The sequence below is a fragment of the Balaenoptera musculus genome, chromosome 17 (genome assembly GCF_009873245.2).
Source record: "Balaenoptera musculus isolate JJ_BM4_2016_0621 chromosome 17, mBalMus1.pri.v3, whole genome shotgun sequence".
Lineage (NCBI taxonomy): Eukaryota > Metazoa > Chordata > Mammalia > Artiodactyla > Balaenopteridae > Balaenoptera > Balaenoptera musculus.
The window spans coordinates 43,587,164-43,606,115 of NC_045801.1; the positions used below are offsets into that span (position 1 = coordinate 43,587,164).

Below are 18,952 nucleotides of genomic sequence, written 5' to 3' on the forward strand. Positions count from 1 at the left end.
TCTTAGTTTTTACTCTCCTGTAAATATTTTAACAGTGTTTCTGCTGAAAGATCAGCTGTTAACCTTTTGGGGACTCCCTTGTATGTTATTTGTTGTTTTTCCTTGCTGGTTTTAATATGTTTTCTTTGTATTTAATTTTTGATAGTTTGATTAATATGTGTCTTGGCCTGTTTCTCCTTTGATTTATCCTGTATGGGACTCTCTGTGCGAAGTGGACCTGATTGACTATTTCCTTTCCCATATTAGGAAAGTTTTCAACTATAATCTTTTCAAATATTTTCTCAGTCCCTTTCTTTTTCTCTTCTTCTTCTGGGACCCGTATATATCGAATGTTGGTGCGTTTAATGTTGTCCCAGCGTTCTCTGAGATTGTCCTCAGTTCTTTTCATTCTTTTTTCTTTATTCTGCTCTGCGGTAGTTATTTCCACTATTTTATCTTTCAGGTCACTTATCCGTTCTTCTGCCTCAGTTATTCAGCTATTGATTCCTTCTAGAGAATTTTTAATTTCATTTATTGTGTGGTCCATCATTGTTTGTTTGCTCTTTAGTTCCTCTAGGTCCTTGTTAAACGTTTTTTGTATTTTCTCCATTCTATTTCCAAAATTTTGGATCATCTTTACTATCATTAATCTGAATTCTTTTTCATGTAGACTGCCTGTTTCCTCTTCTTTTGTTTGGTCTGGTGGGTTTTTACCTTGCTCCTTCATCTGCTGTGTGTTTCTCTCTCTTCTCATTTTGCTTCACTTACTGTGTTTGGGTCTCCTTTTCTGAGGTGCATGTTCGTAGTTTCCAATGTTTTTGGTGTCTGCCCACAGTGGCTAAGGTTGGTTCAGTGGGTTGTGTAAGCTTCCTGGTGGAGGGAACTGGTGCCTGTGTTTGGTGGATGAGGCTGGATCTTGTCTTTCTGGTGGGCAGGACCACGTCCAGTGGTGTGTTAAGAGGTGTCTGTGACCTTATTATGATTTTACTCAACCTCTCTGCTAATGGGTGTGATTTTGTTCCTGTCTTGCTAATTGTTTGGCATAGTGTGTCCAGCTTGCTGTTCGTTGAGTGGAGCTGGGTCTTAGCATTGAGATGGAGATCTCGGGAAGAGCTTTTGCCATTTGATTTTATGTGGAGCTGGGAGGCCTCCAGTGGACCAATGTCCTGAACTCAGCACTCCCACCTCAGAGACACAGGCCTGACACACAGACAGAGCACCAAGACCTTGTCAGCCACACAGCTCAGAAGAAAAGGGAGAAAAAAAGAAAGAAAGCTGAATAAAATAAAATAGATTTTAAAAATTATTAAAAATAAAAATAAAACGTAATAAAAAGAAAGAAAGAAAGAAGAGAACAACCAAACCAAAAAACAAATCCACCAATGATAACAAGCACTAAACATTATACAAAAACCAAACAAAACAATCAAAAAAATCCAGACAGGCAGAACCCTAGGACAATGGTAAAAGCAAAGCTATACAGATAAAATCACACAAAGAAGCATACACATACACACTGAAAAAAAGAGAAAAAGGAAAATATATATATATATATCTATATAAAAAAAAATAGGAAACGAGCAACCAAATCAATAAATAAATCTACCAATGATAATAAACTCTAAATACTAAACTAAGATAAACATAAAATACTAAACTAAGATAAACATAAAACTAGAAACAAATTAGATGCAGAAATCAAACCCCAAGTCTACAGTTGCTCCCAAAATTTACCGCCTCAATTTTGGGATGATTCATTCTCTATTCAGGTATTCCAGAGATGCAGGGTACATCAAGTTGATTGTGGAGTTTTAATCAGCTGCTCCTGAGGCTGCTGGGAGAAATTTCCCTTTCTCTTCTTTGTTTGCACAGCTCCTGGCATTCAGCTTTGGATTTGGCCCGCCTCTGTGTGTAGGTTGCCTGAGGGCGTCTGTTCTTCCCTTAGACAGGACTGGGTTAAAGTAGCACCTTATTCAGGGGCTCTGGCTCATTCAGGCCAGGGGGAGGGAGGGGTATGTAATGCGGGGCAGAGGCCAGTGTGACACTGCAACAGCCTGAGGCACACTGTGTGTTCTCCCGGGGAAGTTGTCCCTGGATCATGGGACCCTGGCAGTGGCGGGCTGCACATGCTCCCAGGGGTGGAGGGGTGGATAGTGACCTCTGCTTGCACACAGACTTCTTGGTGGCTGTAGCAGCAGCCTTAGCATCTCATGCCCATCTCTGGTGTCTGTGCTGGCCACGGCTTGTGCCCATCCCTGGATCTCATTTAGGCTGTGCTCTGATTCCCTTCTCCTTGCTCACTCCAAAACATTGGTCTCTTGCCTCTTAGGCAGTTCCAGACTTTTTCCTGGACTCCCTCCTGGATAGCTGTGGTGCATTAGCCCCCTTCAGGCTGTGTTCACGCAACCAACCCCAGTCCTCTCCCTGAGATCTGACCTCCGAAGCCCGAGCCTCAGCTCCCAGCCCCCGCCCGCCCTGGCAGGTGAGCAGACAAGCCTCTTGGGCTGGTGAGTGCTGGTTGGCACCGATCCTCTGTGCGGGAATCTCTCTGCTTTGTCCTCTGCACCCGTGTTGCTGTGCTCTCCTCCATGGCTCCGAAGATTCCCCCCTCCACCACCCGCAGTCTCCCCCTGTGAAGGGCCTTCCTAGTGTGTGGAAACCTTTTCTCCTTCACAGCTCCCTCCCACTGGTGCAGGTCCTGTCCCTATTCTTTTGTCTCTGTTTTTTCTTTTTTCTTTTGCCCTACTCAGGTACATGGGGAGTTTCTTGCCTTTTGGGAAGTCTGAGGTCTTCTGCCAGTATTCAGTAGGTGTTCTGTAAGAGTTGTTCCACATGTAGATGTATTTCTGATGTATTTGTGGGGAGGAAGGTGATCTCCACGTCTTACTCCTCTGCCATCTTGAAGGTCTCTCGAATTTTATATTCTTTACCAATATCTAATGGGAATAAGTCAAATGCATTTTTACCTGTTGCTTTAAAAATGGATTTTGTGAAATAAATTATTCCTGAAGTTTGTAGATAGTTCTTTTGAGTTTTTAGGACTTCATCATAATTATTTTCTTTCTTTGCAGCAGGCATTTTGGAGATCAAAGATGGGGAGAAAAGATGCCTCCACTATAAAACTTCCTGTTGATCAGTACAGAAAGCAAATTGGTAAGCAATGAATTCCCTTTGATACATTCTTGTGACTTAAGATGAAGAAAAAAAGCAATTATGTGTGATATTAAGAAAATAACTTTTCCCTAATACATATGATGCACAGAATATGAATAACAAAGGACTGCACAGAATTTTTAAGGAACAAAAATCAGTGCAGCCCTGTTTACCTATGAAGAAATACCTTTTTTGTACTTATGATTTTTCAAAGCTCTTATAGATTTAATTAATTTGGTAAAGCAAAAATACTTTTATTGTTATTCTTAAGGCAAGGTGCTTGTGTATAATCAGTATTTTTAATGTTAACATCTGTTTAATTATTTATTTTTATCCTGATAAAATCTTTCAATTCTTTTGACTCTTAGTGAAAATAATGTGATAACCTCAAAATTCTCCATTAAAATTTTAACTTTGTAAAATGGTGGACTAGAGAGAAGTCCAGTCAACAGCAAAGGAAGATAACAGGAAGCTTCTCTGTTTTAGACTATGCTGTATGTGCAGGATTTCCTACTCAATCTTTTCAAGGATGCATGGAGTATTTACAAAAAATTACCTCCATACTACGTCACAAACCAAGTCCCCTCAATTTTAAAGAATCAATATCCTGCAACCACAACTTTGAACAAAGTGTAGTAAATTAGAAATCAGTTGGAAGCCAAAAAGTTAACCTCCCCTTCCCCACCCGCTACCCTCTCTTCTTACATGTTCCTTCCTGTTGCCACCTGTTCCCATTCTTTTGGAAATTAAAATAATAATAATAATAATAATAAAACCTCTTCTAAATAACTGACAGATAAACAAAGAAGTTACAAGTCAGAAAATAAGTAGAAGTAATTGATAACAATAGAGTATATACCTGTTTTATAAATATGATGCATAAGGTACACTCCAGAAGGGAAAAGATGTTTCTGCAAAACAAAGGAGATGAAAACAAAGTGAAAAATATTTAAAATATGTAACCAATTAAAAATTTACATGTAGAAAAATAAAGCCCTACTGTAAAGAAAATAATCTGGAAATCCAATAGTAAAATGGGCAAAAAATATGAGCAGGCAATTCATAAAAGAGGAAATCAAAATACACAAAACCAAACAACTATTACAATAAAAAATGCAATCAAAAAAATCTTATGAAAGATTTAACTCACCTAACTGATGGATAATGCAAATTAAAATACAGTATTTCTGACTATATTATTTCTTAGGAGAAGGTTTATGATATTTGATTTCTTTTGTATATATCTTCCTTCACTTATAGGATGCAGCATGAGTAAATAGTGTGGGTTGTTATATTATTTATGTGTTTAAACAGAAGGACTTACTTACCAGATTGAAGTGTGATCAAATGGGATGTGCTAAACCACATAAATAAAGAATAACCATATTGGGGATCAATCCACATCCAACTCTTAAATAAACAATTCTTAGAATTTTGACGAGTGTATATATCCATGTAACCACATATGCCAATCAAAATATAGAACATTTCCATCTTCTCAGATAGTTCTAGTCAGTCCTTACCCACACCCCCCATATGCAACCAGTGTTCTGATTTCTATCATCACTGATGACAGAAAAATTAAATAAAGCATCAGCTAAGATTTTTATTGAAATTGAATTGTATCTAATGATCAATTTTTGAGAATAGACATCCTAAAAATCTAAAGTATTCTGTTCTATAAACATTGCATATCTTTCCTTTGATTTAGTTCTATTCATACATATAAGAGCCAAGAAAGAATAAGACAGAGAAAGTAATATAATTGTAAAGTCTCAGCCCTCTTCTTATACTAAATTGTTCTGAGGATTCTGTGTTATGCATTATGTTCCCTTATAGAGTTCTCTTTCCTGTTTCACTTCCTCTTGAAAATATAAGCAGGCACAAGACCTACCCTTCTCACAGGATGCTTGTGAGATCCATAAAAAGTGTTAGAGCAGTTTATAAACTAGAGTGTTGCATGGACATGAGTTATCCTGGGTATACTTTGCAAATACAGTAATCATGATCAAACAAAATATACTAAAATTAAAATAGTGAGGGTATACTTTTGTTTACTCTTTTTAAGGATAATGCACTGCAGTGTTTAGATTTTCATGTATATACTATAGAATATTATAGTAATATTATGTAAGTAATAATAATAATATGTAAGATCTTATAAAGAGAGAAAAAATGAAATAGAAAAGATATTAATTAGTTAATTAATTAGGATATTAATTTTTTTTCGAGAATTTTCTCAAGGAAAGATTTTTTTTTTTCTCACTTAATGTGTCAGATTTAGAAAGTACCAGAAGCCTCAACTCATACTAATGATGATAGATGGTCTATCACCGACACTGTCTTCCTTACATGGAGTTCTATGTAGACGTTTTCCCAGATACGATCCAAAATGTGAGGAGGGAATAAAGCGCCTAGAATTATTTTAAGAAGATATTTCAGTATTGGTGGTAAAAAACGAAGTACAAATAGCAAATAAACTGAGTATCACAGTGTTTTTTTTAGTATTCAAGCTGTTAGTAAGCTAATTTAGATTGCTAATAAAGTTTCACAATGAATAGAGGCATTGTATGTGTGCAGTGCTCACTTGTTACTAAATCTCATTTATTTATGTAATTTTTGTATGGTCAGTCAGTAACTGTACTTGGCAAAACCAGTGCCATTTTTGAATGATGATTTCAATATCACTGTTTAATATTTGTCTTCCACTAAAAGTTTTGCCTTTTTAGTTATGTAATAAATGACAGTGATTAATGGCTTTCACAAAAAGCCTTTCTTACAATAGTCTTTGCTCAGGTAAGAATCAAATGAGCTGACACTGTGACTGGAAACACCTCTTAGATAGAGAATTTTCACATTAAATGGACACTATATTAATTACTGTATCGTGATCTTGAAATGTGTAGTGAACTGAGATGGAATACCCTTCTCACTTTCAAGGCAATAAACTAAGAAAAACTGAATATTCTGAAATATTGCTGACTGCAAGGGGAAATAAATTGGTTTGGGCCTTACATTTCTTCATAAATAATGTTTTAAAAATATATAGTGTGAGACTGGCTAATATTACATGTATTATTCTAGAGATAAATTATTTCAAAATTGGAAAATAATAGAATTTTTAAAACTTCTAACATAATTAAGATATTTTATAAATAGATATTATTAAATATATGAGGCCAAATAATACATGTGCTAGGTAAATCATATAAAAATTATAACTAATTTACTTATAAATTCCTATTTTCTTATATAACAGAAGTATTATAGGCATCTTGTGCCACACATATCTTATTTCATCCTCATAGTAGTCCTATAGGAGCTATTGTTAGCTTCATTTTTTACAGATCAGGAAAATACAGCACAGATGGGTTAAAGAACTTTCTCAAGGTGCTACATTTGGTAAGAGGTAGAGCCAGGACTCCGTTCCAAGAAACTGACCACAGAATCCCTTCACTATACTGCTTCCCTGAGGCCAAAGACTATATTAGGTACTAGCAGATGCAAAAATAATTAAGTCATAAGATCTGAGTTCATGGAATTGGCGGTATAATAGCACTATGGCTGTTATGACTGTCTGAGGAAACTCTGGTCATAATTTAGAAATACAAAGTCCAAAATAAATTCTGGTATTTCTTAATTCTCTCTATATTTTTAAAACTCCTAATGTTATTACTGTAGTTTATTCAGTAGAAATTCATATATAATGGTATACGTATTTACTATTTCCTCTATTCCTAATTCTGTTTTATGTCCCAAACTTTTTATCTAAAATCATTTTCTTTTGTGCCTGGTAGACATCATTTTTTAGAATTTCCTAGAATATATGCCTGCTTGTGGCAAATTCTCAGTTTCTTTTTTTTAAAAATGATATTGATATACCATTATTTCTGAAATATGTTATCTCTGGCCATAGAATTTGCATTTGGAAGGTTTTGTTTTTATTTTGTTGTGTGTTCTTTCAATATATGAAAATATCACTCCTTTGCATTTTGTCTATTATTTTTACTCCTAGGAACTCAATCGAAATGTTACTTCTTTAAAAATAATCTTTTTTTTCTTTTAAGATTTTCTGTGTCTTTGGATTTCTGCAGTTTCACTAAGATGAGTCTAAGTATAGGTTTGATTTCATTTATTCTATTTGGGGTTTACTGGGCTTCCTGTTGTTGTAGATTCATTTTTTTAAATATGTTCTTGAAAATTCTTATCCATTTTTTCCTGAAAATATTACCCCAGTTTCATTCTTTTTCTCTCATTTTTGGCAAATACCAGATATTCTATTGCTGTACAATAGAAAGGTGCATTTTCAGCTTTACTAAATGCTGGTAAATTACTCTCTAAAGTGGATGCACTCACTATTTTACAGTCACAGAAATGATGTAAAATGTTGTCTATTTCTCCATATCTCTTTGTTACTTTTTAGACTTAAAATTTTTGCCAATCTCATACACATGAAACTGTATTCATTCTTATTTTAGTTTTCATTTTATTACTTACTAAGATTAATCATCTAATATATTTATTGATCTTTTGATTTCTCTCTTTGGCAAATCTATTGCTGCCATTTTTCTTTTTCTTTTTTTTGTGTGAGTAGACTTTTAACTACTTTTCTTTCATTCTTTTTTTTCATCTGTTGATAGATCTATATTTTCTTGAACCAATTTGTGTGACATCCTGGGATGAAGCTGAATGAAATCTACTGAGTTGTTTTTCTCTCATTGCATTGTTTCATGTCTTTATTTATACTGATAATAATTCTCTGTTACTTTATTCCATTATCCAATTTGCTTCTTGCTTTGGAAATACCTTACTTGTTTAGTTACTATAGCTTTTATACTTTTATACGTTTTTCTTATAGTCTTTAAAGTGGTAGGACAAATCCTCACCCTTATGTGTTGTTTTTAAAACTTGTCTCAACTACTCTTGGTCCTCTATCCACTCATGTGAATTTTAAAATTAACTTTAAATAGTCATGAAAGAGGCCACTGGTAGTCAAATTTGAATTCCATGGGATTTGTAGATTACTTTGCGGAGAATTTATGTCTTTATATGTGAAAATTCATATCAATTTTATCATTTGAAATGATCCTATGGCTGATAAATTCAATAATTTTTTATTATTTTCTTCATAAAGTTATTGAGTATTTTTGAGCTAAACAGAAGTGATACATAATTTATTTGCTATTATTGTGTAATTTTTTTGCTAATATAAAATTATATTTTGTAATTGGCTCTTGCTGCTATATAAACATGGTAATGAGTTTTAATTATTAATCTTGTACTAAGCAACCTGACTGCATTTTATTAGTAGTAATAATAATTTGTAATTTCTTTTGATTTTCTATATAGATGATTTTCTAATAGGCATAATTAAATTTTTTTTAACCTTTGTATTTTATCTTTCATATCTTGTTATGTTGTGCTTTTCAAGTAGTGGATATAAATTACTGACTTTTAAGAAAACACTTCAGTCGTTTTGCCATTATGTATAATACAGCTCTAGGGTTTTGGTACATACTTTTTGTTGGACTAAGGAAATTCCCCTTTGTTCTTAGTTTGCTAAGAGTTTGTTTTTCTTTTTTAAAATAATAAAGTATGTTGAATTTTATTGAATTTTTTTCTGTATCTGTTGGAAGGATATTTTTGTTATTTTGGCAAATTGTATTTATAGATTTTCAAATGTTAAACTATCCTTGCATTACTGATATATATCCTACTTTGTCTTGATATTTTTTAATACACAGCTGAATTTAATTTACTAATAATTTAAGATTTTTTTAACATCCTTCTTCATGCATGAAATTGGCACATAACTTTCCATTCTCTTGCCATCTCTGTTCAGTTTTAGTTTCAGAGTCATATAAGATTTCTATAATGAATTGGAGAAATATCTTTTTTATATGCACCAGGATAGGTTATATAAATTTGGAAATATGACTTTCTGGAATGTTTATAAAACTCCCTAGCAAAACCCCTGTCTGAAGTTTTTTAGGTGAGTAGACTTTTAACTCCCTTTTTTTTCCATCAGTTAATAGATCTATATTTTCTTCAGCCAATTTGGGTAACATATTCAGTGATAAAGTTGAATGGAAAATATCAAATATATTCATAAACAGTTATGCATAAAATTTTCTTAATATTTTAAAATTATAACGGTAATTTCTATTTTTAATTGATGTTATTTAATTTTACTCTATCTCTTTTTTCATCATCACTTGAGATTTGTTTAAATTTTTAGACACTTTAAAGAATTAGCTTTTGTTACTAGATTTTATTATTTCCTTTTCCATAATTCTACTGTTGTCTCTGATTTCCTTCATTGTAATTCTTTAACTTATCTCTTTCTTTTATAATTATTTGAGTTGAATTCTTCACTATTTGCTTTTCAAACATTTTTTAGTAATGTATTCATTTAATGGATCAGTTTTCTTCACTACATTATTGGCTCTATTATATTATTTTAGAGCTTTCTTGAGTTATATACAGTTATCCCTCAGTATCTGCCAGGGATTGGTTCCAGGACCCTCTGCAGGTACCAAAATCCATGGATGCTCAAGTCCCATAGTTGACCTTTGTGTTAATGGCTCTGCATCTATGGATTCAACCAACCTTGAATTGTGTGGTACTGTCTGTATTTACTGGAAAAAAATCTTTCTAAAAGTGGACCTGCATGGTTTAAACCCATGTTGTTCAAGGGTCAACTGTGTATATATATATGTATTTCAAATTGATTTTTAACCTTATTGTTTTCTGTTCAGAAAATGTTTTTAGAATAATGTTAGTTTTTGATATTAAGCTCTTCTCTATTGCTTACTATAGATATGGTCAATTTTGTTAACATTCTCTCTGTGCTTGCAAAGGATAGGTATCCTCTAATATTGGGATGCAGTACTGCTTATATTAATTGTGGTGTTCAAATCTATTTTGTACTTGATATGAATGTATGAGCTGTCATTCTGTGAGAAAGAATAATTAAAATATTCTCACTAATTCCATGAAGCTGTCAATTCTTGTAATTCTGTCATTTTTTACTTTGTATATTTTGAGGTTATGTTTATGTTGCATAGCATTTCTAAATTGGTATATATTTCTGATAATTATTCCCCCTTTTCTATTAAATGCTGGTCTTTATAAAGTGCTATTAATTTTTTTTCAGAGAATCTTTTTTTGTCTTAAATTAATGTTGGTAAAGACCTTTCTTTTGTTTAGTATTCTGATTGACATTTTTGTTCCTACCCTTTTACTTTCATCTAGACTTTAATGTTATATTTTATGATTTTGATACAGCCTAAGAATCTTTGTTTTGGGGCAAGCAAATTTAATCTTATATTATTTACTGTGAATAAAAAATCTAAATATATTTCCACAATTTTATTTTGTATTTTTTATCTGTGGTGGTTTTTCCTTGCTAATCTCTACCCTAACCTTTCCAAAAAAAATTGGATTGTCTTTTTTTTTTTTCTTTCAAATTTTAAAGTTTTACTTTCCATTTCTTTCTCTATTTTCTTTTTTGTTTGTTTGTTTGTTTAATTTTTTCATCCTTCAAATGTTATCCGGTATATTTGACTTAGTGAAAGCTAAAGTGTATCAATATGTTTATTTATCCTAAACAATATAAAGATTTTTAACTCTTTGTATCTGATTACTTTTTCCTGTTGTTCATGTTGTTGTATATATTACTTTCTCTCTTGTTTTTAACGGGATAATAGTTATTATTTTTAACTTTTTAATCACCAATAATTACTTAGATCTAACTTTATGTTTGCTCTCTTTACTAACCACTACCTCTTATATTTTACATCTTCCTCCTGGTGAAGTTTCCTTGCTCCTTTTGCCTGAATGCAAATATCTATTAGGGAAAAATTCCTCTGTCTCTGCTTAAAAGACAATATTGTTACATTGTACTCACACTTGAATTATTGTTTCAGGTGTTTCTGATGAGAACTCATCCATTAGTCTAATTGTCATTTCTTTTTTGGTGTATTTTTTTTCCTGTCATTAAGAATTTTTTAACATATTTTTCAACTTTAATTTAATGCAAATGTTTATTTTTATTGGTAAAAAGAAAGAAATGGGGTGGGCTTCAGAATTGGTGTGATTCTTTACCCTGGGGATTCTCGTCTTTCTTAAGTTTCAGAAGGACTTCAATCTCTGATTTTTTTTTTTTTTTTTTTTTTTAATAATGACTTTCCTCCTCTCTAATCTCTCCTTCTGGAATTCCTATTATGTATAAGTTCAGTCTTCACATTATAGCATCCATATCTCTTAAAATCATTTTTATATTTTATATCACTGTCCTACTCTGGGTTACTTCTAAGATCTACCTTCCCTTTGACTAGCATTCACAAATTCTTTCTTTTTCTCTCTCTCATTTATTTATTACTATGTCTAACTTACACCCATAGATGTATCATTTCAGTGACCTTTTTTGTCCTGGGTAAAAGGTCTATTTAATCATTTTAAAAAATCATTCTGTTTTTATTCTGTTCCTTAATTTTTTCCTCTTTAATTATTTTAAATACTAATTTTATATATTCTTTCAGGTTTTTAAAAATTATTTCTTCTTCTTATGGTACCAACTTTCCCATTTGTTGTATTGGCTTATTTATTCTATGTCATGCTATTTTCTTATTTTTCTTTCTTTTTTTTTTGATCTTTTTGTGCTTTATGGTTCTGAGTTTGTGTGTATGTATTCAGCTTCAACAGAGGTTTGTTTTTTTTCTGTTTTCTCCCTCTGTGAGAGTCCCAGCAGTCTGAATTATGAAATATTCTTATGGAACAGTGTTCTATTTATTTATTGACAATGGGGATTTTATAGACTTTGGACTATTATTTTGGACTTATTTCTTGGCCTAGGATTCCCACAATTTGGACTTCATACCTTGTTTTGGGTCTAACAGTATTAAGATTTGTATTTCTCACAGGAGACACATCTGTCTTCCACACCCAGAACTTAGAGGAAGCAGAAAGATTCCTTGCTATTTCTCCAAACAAGCACAGAATTATTTTTTGTATGTTTTGGTCAGTCCTTTGAGAACCTCAACTTTATCCATATATCTCACAGTGGCACTATACAGGCCTGGGCCTTTAAAATCTAATGTGCAAGCCTCTTGACGTCTAATACAGGCACTAATATGACCACCCCAACTTCTGCACCCAGGACCACCAGGACATCAGCTGGAACTAGCTGTCTTGCTTTGAGTTTTTTCCTTGTTTCTGGCATTTGAACATTTTCTCTATTTCCTTTATTTTATTATAAATATATGTATGTATGTGTGTATGTAAATATGTGTACATCTAATATTAAGAGCTTTATAGAATGTTTGTTTGGTTTTTTCCTACTGTTTCTATGTACTTATATCAGAGAAGGGTCCATCTCAGCCCACTCTACCATGTTTTCAGAACTGGAAATCCTTTTAACATTTAACTTTGCTGATTGCCCACACTGCTTCCTTTCTACCTTGTTTAAGTATTTATATTTTTATTTGTATCTACTTGGATTTAAACATTTTTGCAGGCAGAAGCTCTATCTAATTTTTGCATCCTTAATGATCATCCCTAATGATAGAAGGTACTTAATACAATACAAAAGTCCCTAATTCTTAGGTAATTAAAATTCTATATGCCCTTTGTTTAACCTACTCTGTTTATATTATTTATTGTTTTGTAATTCCTCTTGAAATAATAAGCAGTATCTTTAACTAACTTGAAAACTCCTTGATATATGCTGATATTTAATTTTTCTGGAATTTGTTTTTTTTCTTCTGTGTGATACTTTTTTATTGTTTTCCTTTAATTTTATCTCTGTATCCCCAAGGGCACTTTACACATAGCAGCTACTTAAAAAAAATGTTTGTTGATTTTTTTTTGAGGGGGGGAGTGGTGGTTAAATACAAACTAAAGATTGAGATACTTTATAATACCTCTTACTTAACTACATTTCCCTCTGTTGGGGAGGAAGAAACTTTCCTCTATCCATCTAGGTTCTTCTGGCTGGTCTAAGAATTAAATTGATATTAGACAGATTAATAGGAGAAAAATCAAACAAAAGTTTAAATAACATGTATACATAGGAAAGACCTAGCAAAAACTGATTAACTCACCAAAATGGCTGAAACCCTCACCTTAAATACCATCTTCAGCTAAAAATAAAGGAGGACTTGGGGGTAGTAGTTTGGAATTTTAAAAGAAAGGAAGGTAATTCTCATGCAGATGGAAAGCAAACTTTTGGTAAACAAATGTTTGCTGGGCCCTGCAGAGATAATGAAACACAGAGTTCACTCTGATCTGTAGGCACTGCAGAGTTTCACCCACCACACCCAGCCCCTATTCTTGCAGATATCTCTGGTGATAGCTCTATTCTTAGAACAAGCTCTCTACCTAAATTTTTTAAACAGGAGAAGGCCAAAGTTTCTTCCTGAGTCTTTTTGGGCCTTGATTGTTTTAAGCTCAAAATAATCTGCATGCCAAAGAGACATTTTGGGGTGGCAAATTTTGCTCCCCTACATGTATAAGTTGCTCTCCATATATTAAATTGTTGCTTGGTTAGCATTTTTAATGTATTTTTCTGGGAAGTTAATTTATATCTCATAAGCAACTTGTTGCATTATCTTTGTAGCAACCCAAAGTAAAGTACTTGTTTCTTAGTACTTAATGACTTAATGTGCTGTTAAATGGTGATGATTAATGTTAAGTTGATTAATGTATGATTAATGTTAAGTTGTTCTGTGCAAGCATTGAAAAATTTTCATTGTTTGAGTTGCCTCTATAACGTAATTTTAAAAGTTTGTGTGAGATTTTTGTTTCTGAGGATTAATTTACCAGCTTCCTCTCTATAGCCTAGATACCCCTCAATTATTTTAAGAAAAATACTTTTTTCAAATTTACTTTTATAGATACCTCCTTTTTCTAAGTAAATATGTGGCATCATTTTGTATGACTAGCTAAGTATAAAAGTGTACAATGCTGATGAGAATCCATTAGATCTGTATTTTTTATTGTGTTTCTGGTTTTGTAATAATTTTCTTTTTATCAACTTGATTAAAATTTTAATTATATTTTGCCTGTGACCATGCAATTTGTGATTTTATTCATTTTGCAGCTATCAAAATGCCGACTTTTTGTTTACTGGCATAGCTACTGGAACTTGCTATAGAGTTCCATAAGAAAGACTATTGACCCTTGCTTTTGCAAAGAGTTTTCTATAGTTATTTGTAGTTTGTAATATAGTAGCTAAAAATTGTGTTCATATAGTAGTTGGAAAATTACTTTATATGCCAAATAGTATTGTTCTTTTATGTGTAATTATGGTAATATGAGAAAAGTAAGATTTCAAATAGCATTTTGCTTAGGAAGGGAGGATGGATTTGAAGCAGTTGAGAAATTATTCTAAAGATGTTATAGGAAATATAAAAGTCTTTATTGTTGATTAGCAAATTTTATTATTTGTCAGTATTTTGGGCATGCTGTAAATAACTCATCTTCCAATAATTCATTTGAGTAATTAAATTTAGATTGCAAATTTTTCTTTTCAAATATTTTGACTCTTATCTCTTCGCTTTTCTATTGTATCTTAATTGGTGTGGTCTATATAAATGGACAATAAATTATATATCTTTGTTATAGAGATCAGACAGTGAATAGAACTTGGTATTCATCCCAGACAGAATTATGATTGAATGTGTTTGCAAGATTAAAGCACTGAATTTACTTTTTTCTAATTAAAGGCAATTAAAGATTTCCAGACACAAATAAAAGACAATGAATTGAGGAATAAGTGTAGGAGCAAGTCCATTTGCAGGTGAAAAGATGTGCCTTTGAAGCAGAACCAGCTGTATTTTCATTGAAAGAATAACAGTTGAGGAAGCTTTTCTGCATGTGCTTGCTTGATAGCATAATGTACTCATAAGCAGCTTATGCAGTATTCAGAAAATAACAGTGCATTAATTTTTAAAGCAGCAAAGGCAGAGGAAGAGCAGTACTGCCACATGATGATAATGAGTGTGGCTAGTGTAAAGTCTACTGTTCTAAGAAAGAAAAAAAAAAGTGAGCTTCTGAAAAATGAACATTTATAAAACAATAACCAGATATTCACATGATAATGAGCTTAGGCCACAATATCAACAAAGGGCAAAGATGCAGTCTTGTTTCTGGGCAAAGCTAAGGAATTAAAAAGCAAAAAGCCAAAAACAGTTAAGTAATCTATTCTTTTATTAAACTAAGGAAACTGTCAGTAAACCTGTGGCACAGTAAACCCAGACTATTACTTTAAATATAAAATAATTCATGGCATAAATGTAGGTTTTTATGTCGAATTAAATAGAGCATATAAATTACTCTATTCTTTCCTAAATTAATTTAATATGAGGAATGGAAAATGATAATATTGAGATATCAAAATATGATCTTTATTAAACATATATTCTTATTATATCTACCCGTGATTCTTTATAGAAACAGTGCCCATGCTAAAGTTAGATATATTTTAATTATACTGAATAAGAAAGGAATTTTTAACATATATAATATCTACTGATTAGAAATTGTAAATGAAAATGGCTTTTTAAAGTATTCTGTTTAAAAAAGCAGATACTACACAGATTGTTTGCAAAGTGTATATAAATAAAAATTATGAGAATGTAGGTATTATCCTTGCTATCAAAAAATTCAGGCATAATTCAAAAATTCTTTTGCATCAATGTTTTCTTTTTAGTTATTATTTTGCTCTTAGTTTATATTTATAATCCCTGTTTAAGACTTGAAACAGGAAATTCTGGTGATTATGTACAATGAGTTGTCAAGTATATGTTTTCAATTTGTATTTAAGAGGAGAAATCAGAGACAGACTAGTTTGTTTTGTTAAAGTTGCTTGAATTGGGAACTACACACATATTATTAGGTAAATCTTAGTTTTCTGTCATTAGAAGTAACCTGAGATATAATCTTTTGGGGCATAAGGATGATTAAAATGATCCCAAAGAAAAGTATCCATTCCACTTTGCTCTTAGTTTTATAAAGTGTGAGCCAGGGCTAGAAATAGCCGTGAATCCAGAGTGAAAAAAGAAATAAACTTATTGTTCTCTTATCTCCTGGAATCAAGAAGTAATCAATTAACCTCTCTCTCTCATTTTCATGTTATTTCAAGTTGGCTTTCTGTCCTTTATCATGAAAATAATCCTGAAGAGTATCTAAGAAGATCCTCAAAAACTACCCAGATATTTTCCAACCAAGCCAGAGACTATTACTCTCCAAGTCTAGGATCTTAAGTGATATTTAGTCTTTTTATTCTTTCTTCTTTTTTCTATTATGATCCAGCCTAAAAGATGAGAAAGAAATATTTAAATTTTTATAATGCTGTTTTAAGGAGAAATTGGTTGTGTAGAGAGGATGGGCAGGTCACTCTAGGAGCAAGCGAAGGTTGCTCAGGTTATCATTGGTTCAGGTTATCATTGTCAGTATTCTAGCTGGTCATAGTAGTTATAGTTTATGACTTTCCTTCTCCAATATTCATTCCAGATCTTCTTATCTCTAGCAAGAATCTGAGTTTGATGAGCCCTTTGCCATTAGTGGGTAACACAAATCTTCGTTCCTGAAGGTTCTAAGTGATTCTTCTTGTTATAAAGTCACACAGTTGACCTTTTTTTTTAATATAGATATAGATGTATATTTATTTATTTATTTATTTTTAACATTTTTATTGGAGTCTAATTACTTTACAATGGTGTGTTAGTTTCTGCTTTATAACAAAATGAATCAGTTATACATATACATATATCCCCATATCTATTCCCTCTTGCATCTCCCTCCCTCCCAAACTCCCTATCCCACCCTTCTAGCTGGTCACAAAGCAACGAGCTGATCTCCCTGTGCTATGTGACTGCTTCCCACTAGCTATCTATTTTACATTTGGTAGTGTATATATGTCCATATATACACTACCACTCTCTCACTTTGTCACAGCTTACCCTTCCCCCTCCCAGTGTCCTCAAGTCTAGTAGGTCTGCGTCTATATTCCCATCTTGCCCCTAGGTTCTTCATGATCTTTTTTTTTTTTTTTTCTTAGATTCCATATATATGTGTTAGCATACAGTGTTTGTTTTTCTCTTTCTGACTTACTTCACTCTGTATGACGGGCTCTAGGTCCATCCACCTCACTACAAATAACTCAATTTCATTTCTTTTTATGGCTGAGCAATATTCCATTGTATATATGTGCCACATCTTCTTTATCCATTCATCTGTTGATGGCCACTTAGGTTGCTTCCCTGTCCTGGCTATTGTAAATAGAGCTGCAATGAACATTGTGGTACATGACTCTTTTTGAATTATGGTTTTCTCAGGATATATACCTAGTAGTGGGATTGCTGGGTCGTATGGTAGTTCTATTTTTAGTTTTTTAAGGAACCTCTATACTGTTCTCCATAGTGGTTGTATCAATTTACTTTCCCACCAACAGTGCAAGAGGGTTCCCTTTTCTCCACACCCTCTCCAACATTTATTGTTTGTAGATTTTTTGATGATGGCCGTTCTGACTGGTGTGAGATGATATCACATTGTAGTTTTGATTTGCATTTCTCTAATGATTAATGATGTTGAACATTCTTTCATGTGTTTGTTGGCAATCTGTATATCTTCTTTGGAGAAATGTCTGTTTAGGTCTTCTGCCCATTTATGGATTGGGTTGTTTGTTTTTTTTTTTGATATTGAGCTGCATGAGTTGCTTGTATACTTTGGAGATAAATCCTTTGTCAGTTGCTTCATTTGCAAATATTTTCTCGCATTCTGAGGGTTGTCTTTTCGTCTTGTTTATGGTTTCCATTGCTGTGCAAAAGCTTTTAAGTTTCATTAGGTCCCATTTGTTTATTTTTGTTTTTATTTCCATTTCTCTAGGAGGTGGGTCAAAAAGGCTCTTGCTGTGATTTATTTCATAGAGTGTTCTGCCTAGGTTTTCCTCTAACAGTTTGATAGTGTCTGGCCTTACATTTAGGTCTTTAATCCATTTTGAGTTTATTTTTGTGTATGGTGTTAGGGAATGTTCTAATTTCATTCTTTTACATGTAGCTGTCCGGTTTTCCCAGCACCACTTATTGAAGAGGCTGCTTTTCTCCATTGTATATTCTTGCCTCCTTTATCAAAGATACGGTGAACATATGCACATGCATTTATCACTGGGCTTTCTATCCTGTTCCATTGATCTATATTTCTGTTATTGTGCCAGTACAACACTGTCTTGGTTACTGTAGCTTTGTAGTATAGTCTGAAGACTGGGAGCCTGATTCCTCCAGCCCCGTTTTTCTTTCTCAAGATTGCTTTGGCTATTCGGGGTCTTTTGTGTTTCCATACAGATTGTGAAATGTTTTGTTTTACTTCTGTGAAAAATGACAGTGGTAGTTTGATAGGGATTGCTTTGAATCTGTAGACTGCTTTGGGTAGTATACTCATTTTCACAATGTTGATTCTTCCAATCCAAGGACATGGTATATCTCTCCATCTATATGTATCATCTTTAATTTCTTTCATCAGTGTCTTATAGTTTTCTGCATACAGGTATTTTGTCTCCTTAGGTAGGTTAATTCCTAGGTATTTTATTCTTTTTGTTGCAGTGGTAAATGGGATTGTTTTCTTGATTTCACTTTCAGATTTTTCATCATCAGTGTATAGGAATGCAAGAGATTTCTCTGCATTAATTTTGTATCCTGCTACTTTACCAAATTCACTGATGAGCTATAGTACTTTTCTGGTAGCATCTTTAGGATCCTCTATGTATACTATCATGTCATCTGCAAACAGTGACAGCTTTACTTCTTTTCCGATTTTGATT

General features: G+C 32.7%; 1 protein-coding gene across 5 annotated transcripts in view; it reads left to right on the plus strand.

Moving 5' to 3' along the window:
• Positions 1–18,952, plus strand: part of TRIQK (triple QxxK/R motif containing) — a 103,315-nt gene that overhangs the window by 59,080 nt on the left and 25,283 nt on the right. For 3 of the 5 annotated variants that reach the window (XM_036830938.1, XM_036830936.1, XM_036830940.1), the window contains one exon: positions 3,051–3,132. In XM_036830938.1, the coding sequence (XP_036686833.1) occupies positions 3,072–3,132 (61 nt within the window). In that variant the 5' untranslated portion in view covers positions 3,051–3,071. The remainder of the gene's footprint in view (positions 1–3,050; positions 3,133–18,952) is intronic. The other 2 variants (XM_036830937.1, XM_036830939.1) reach the window with 1 other exon arrangement.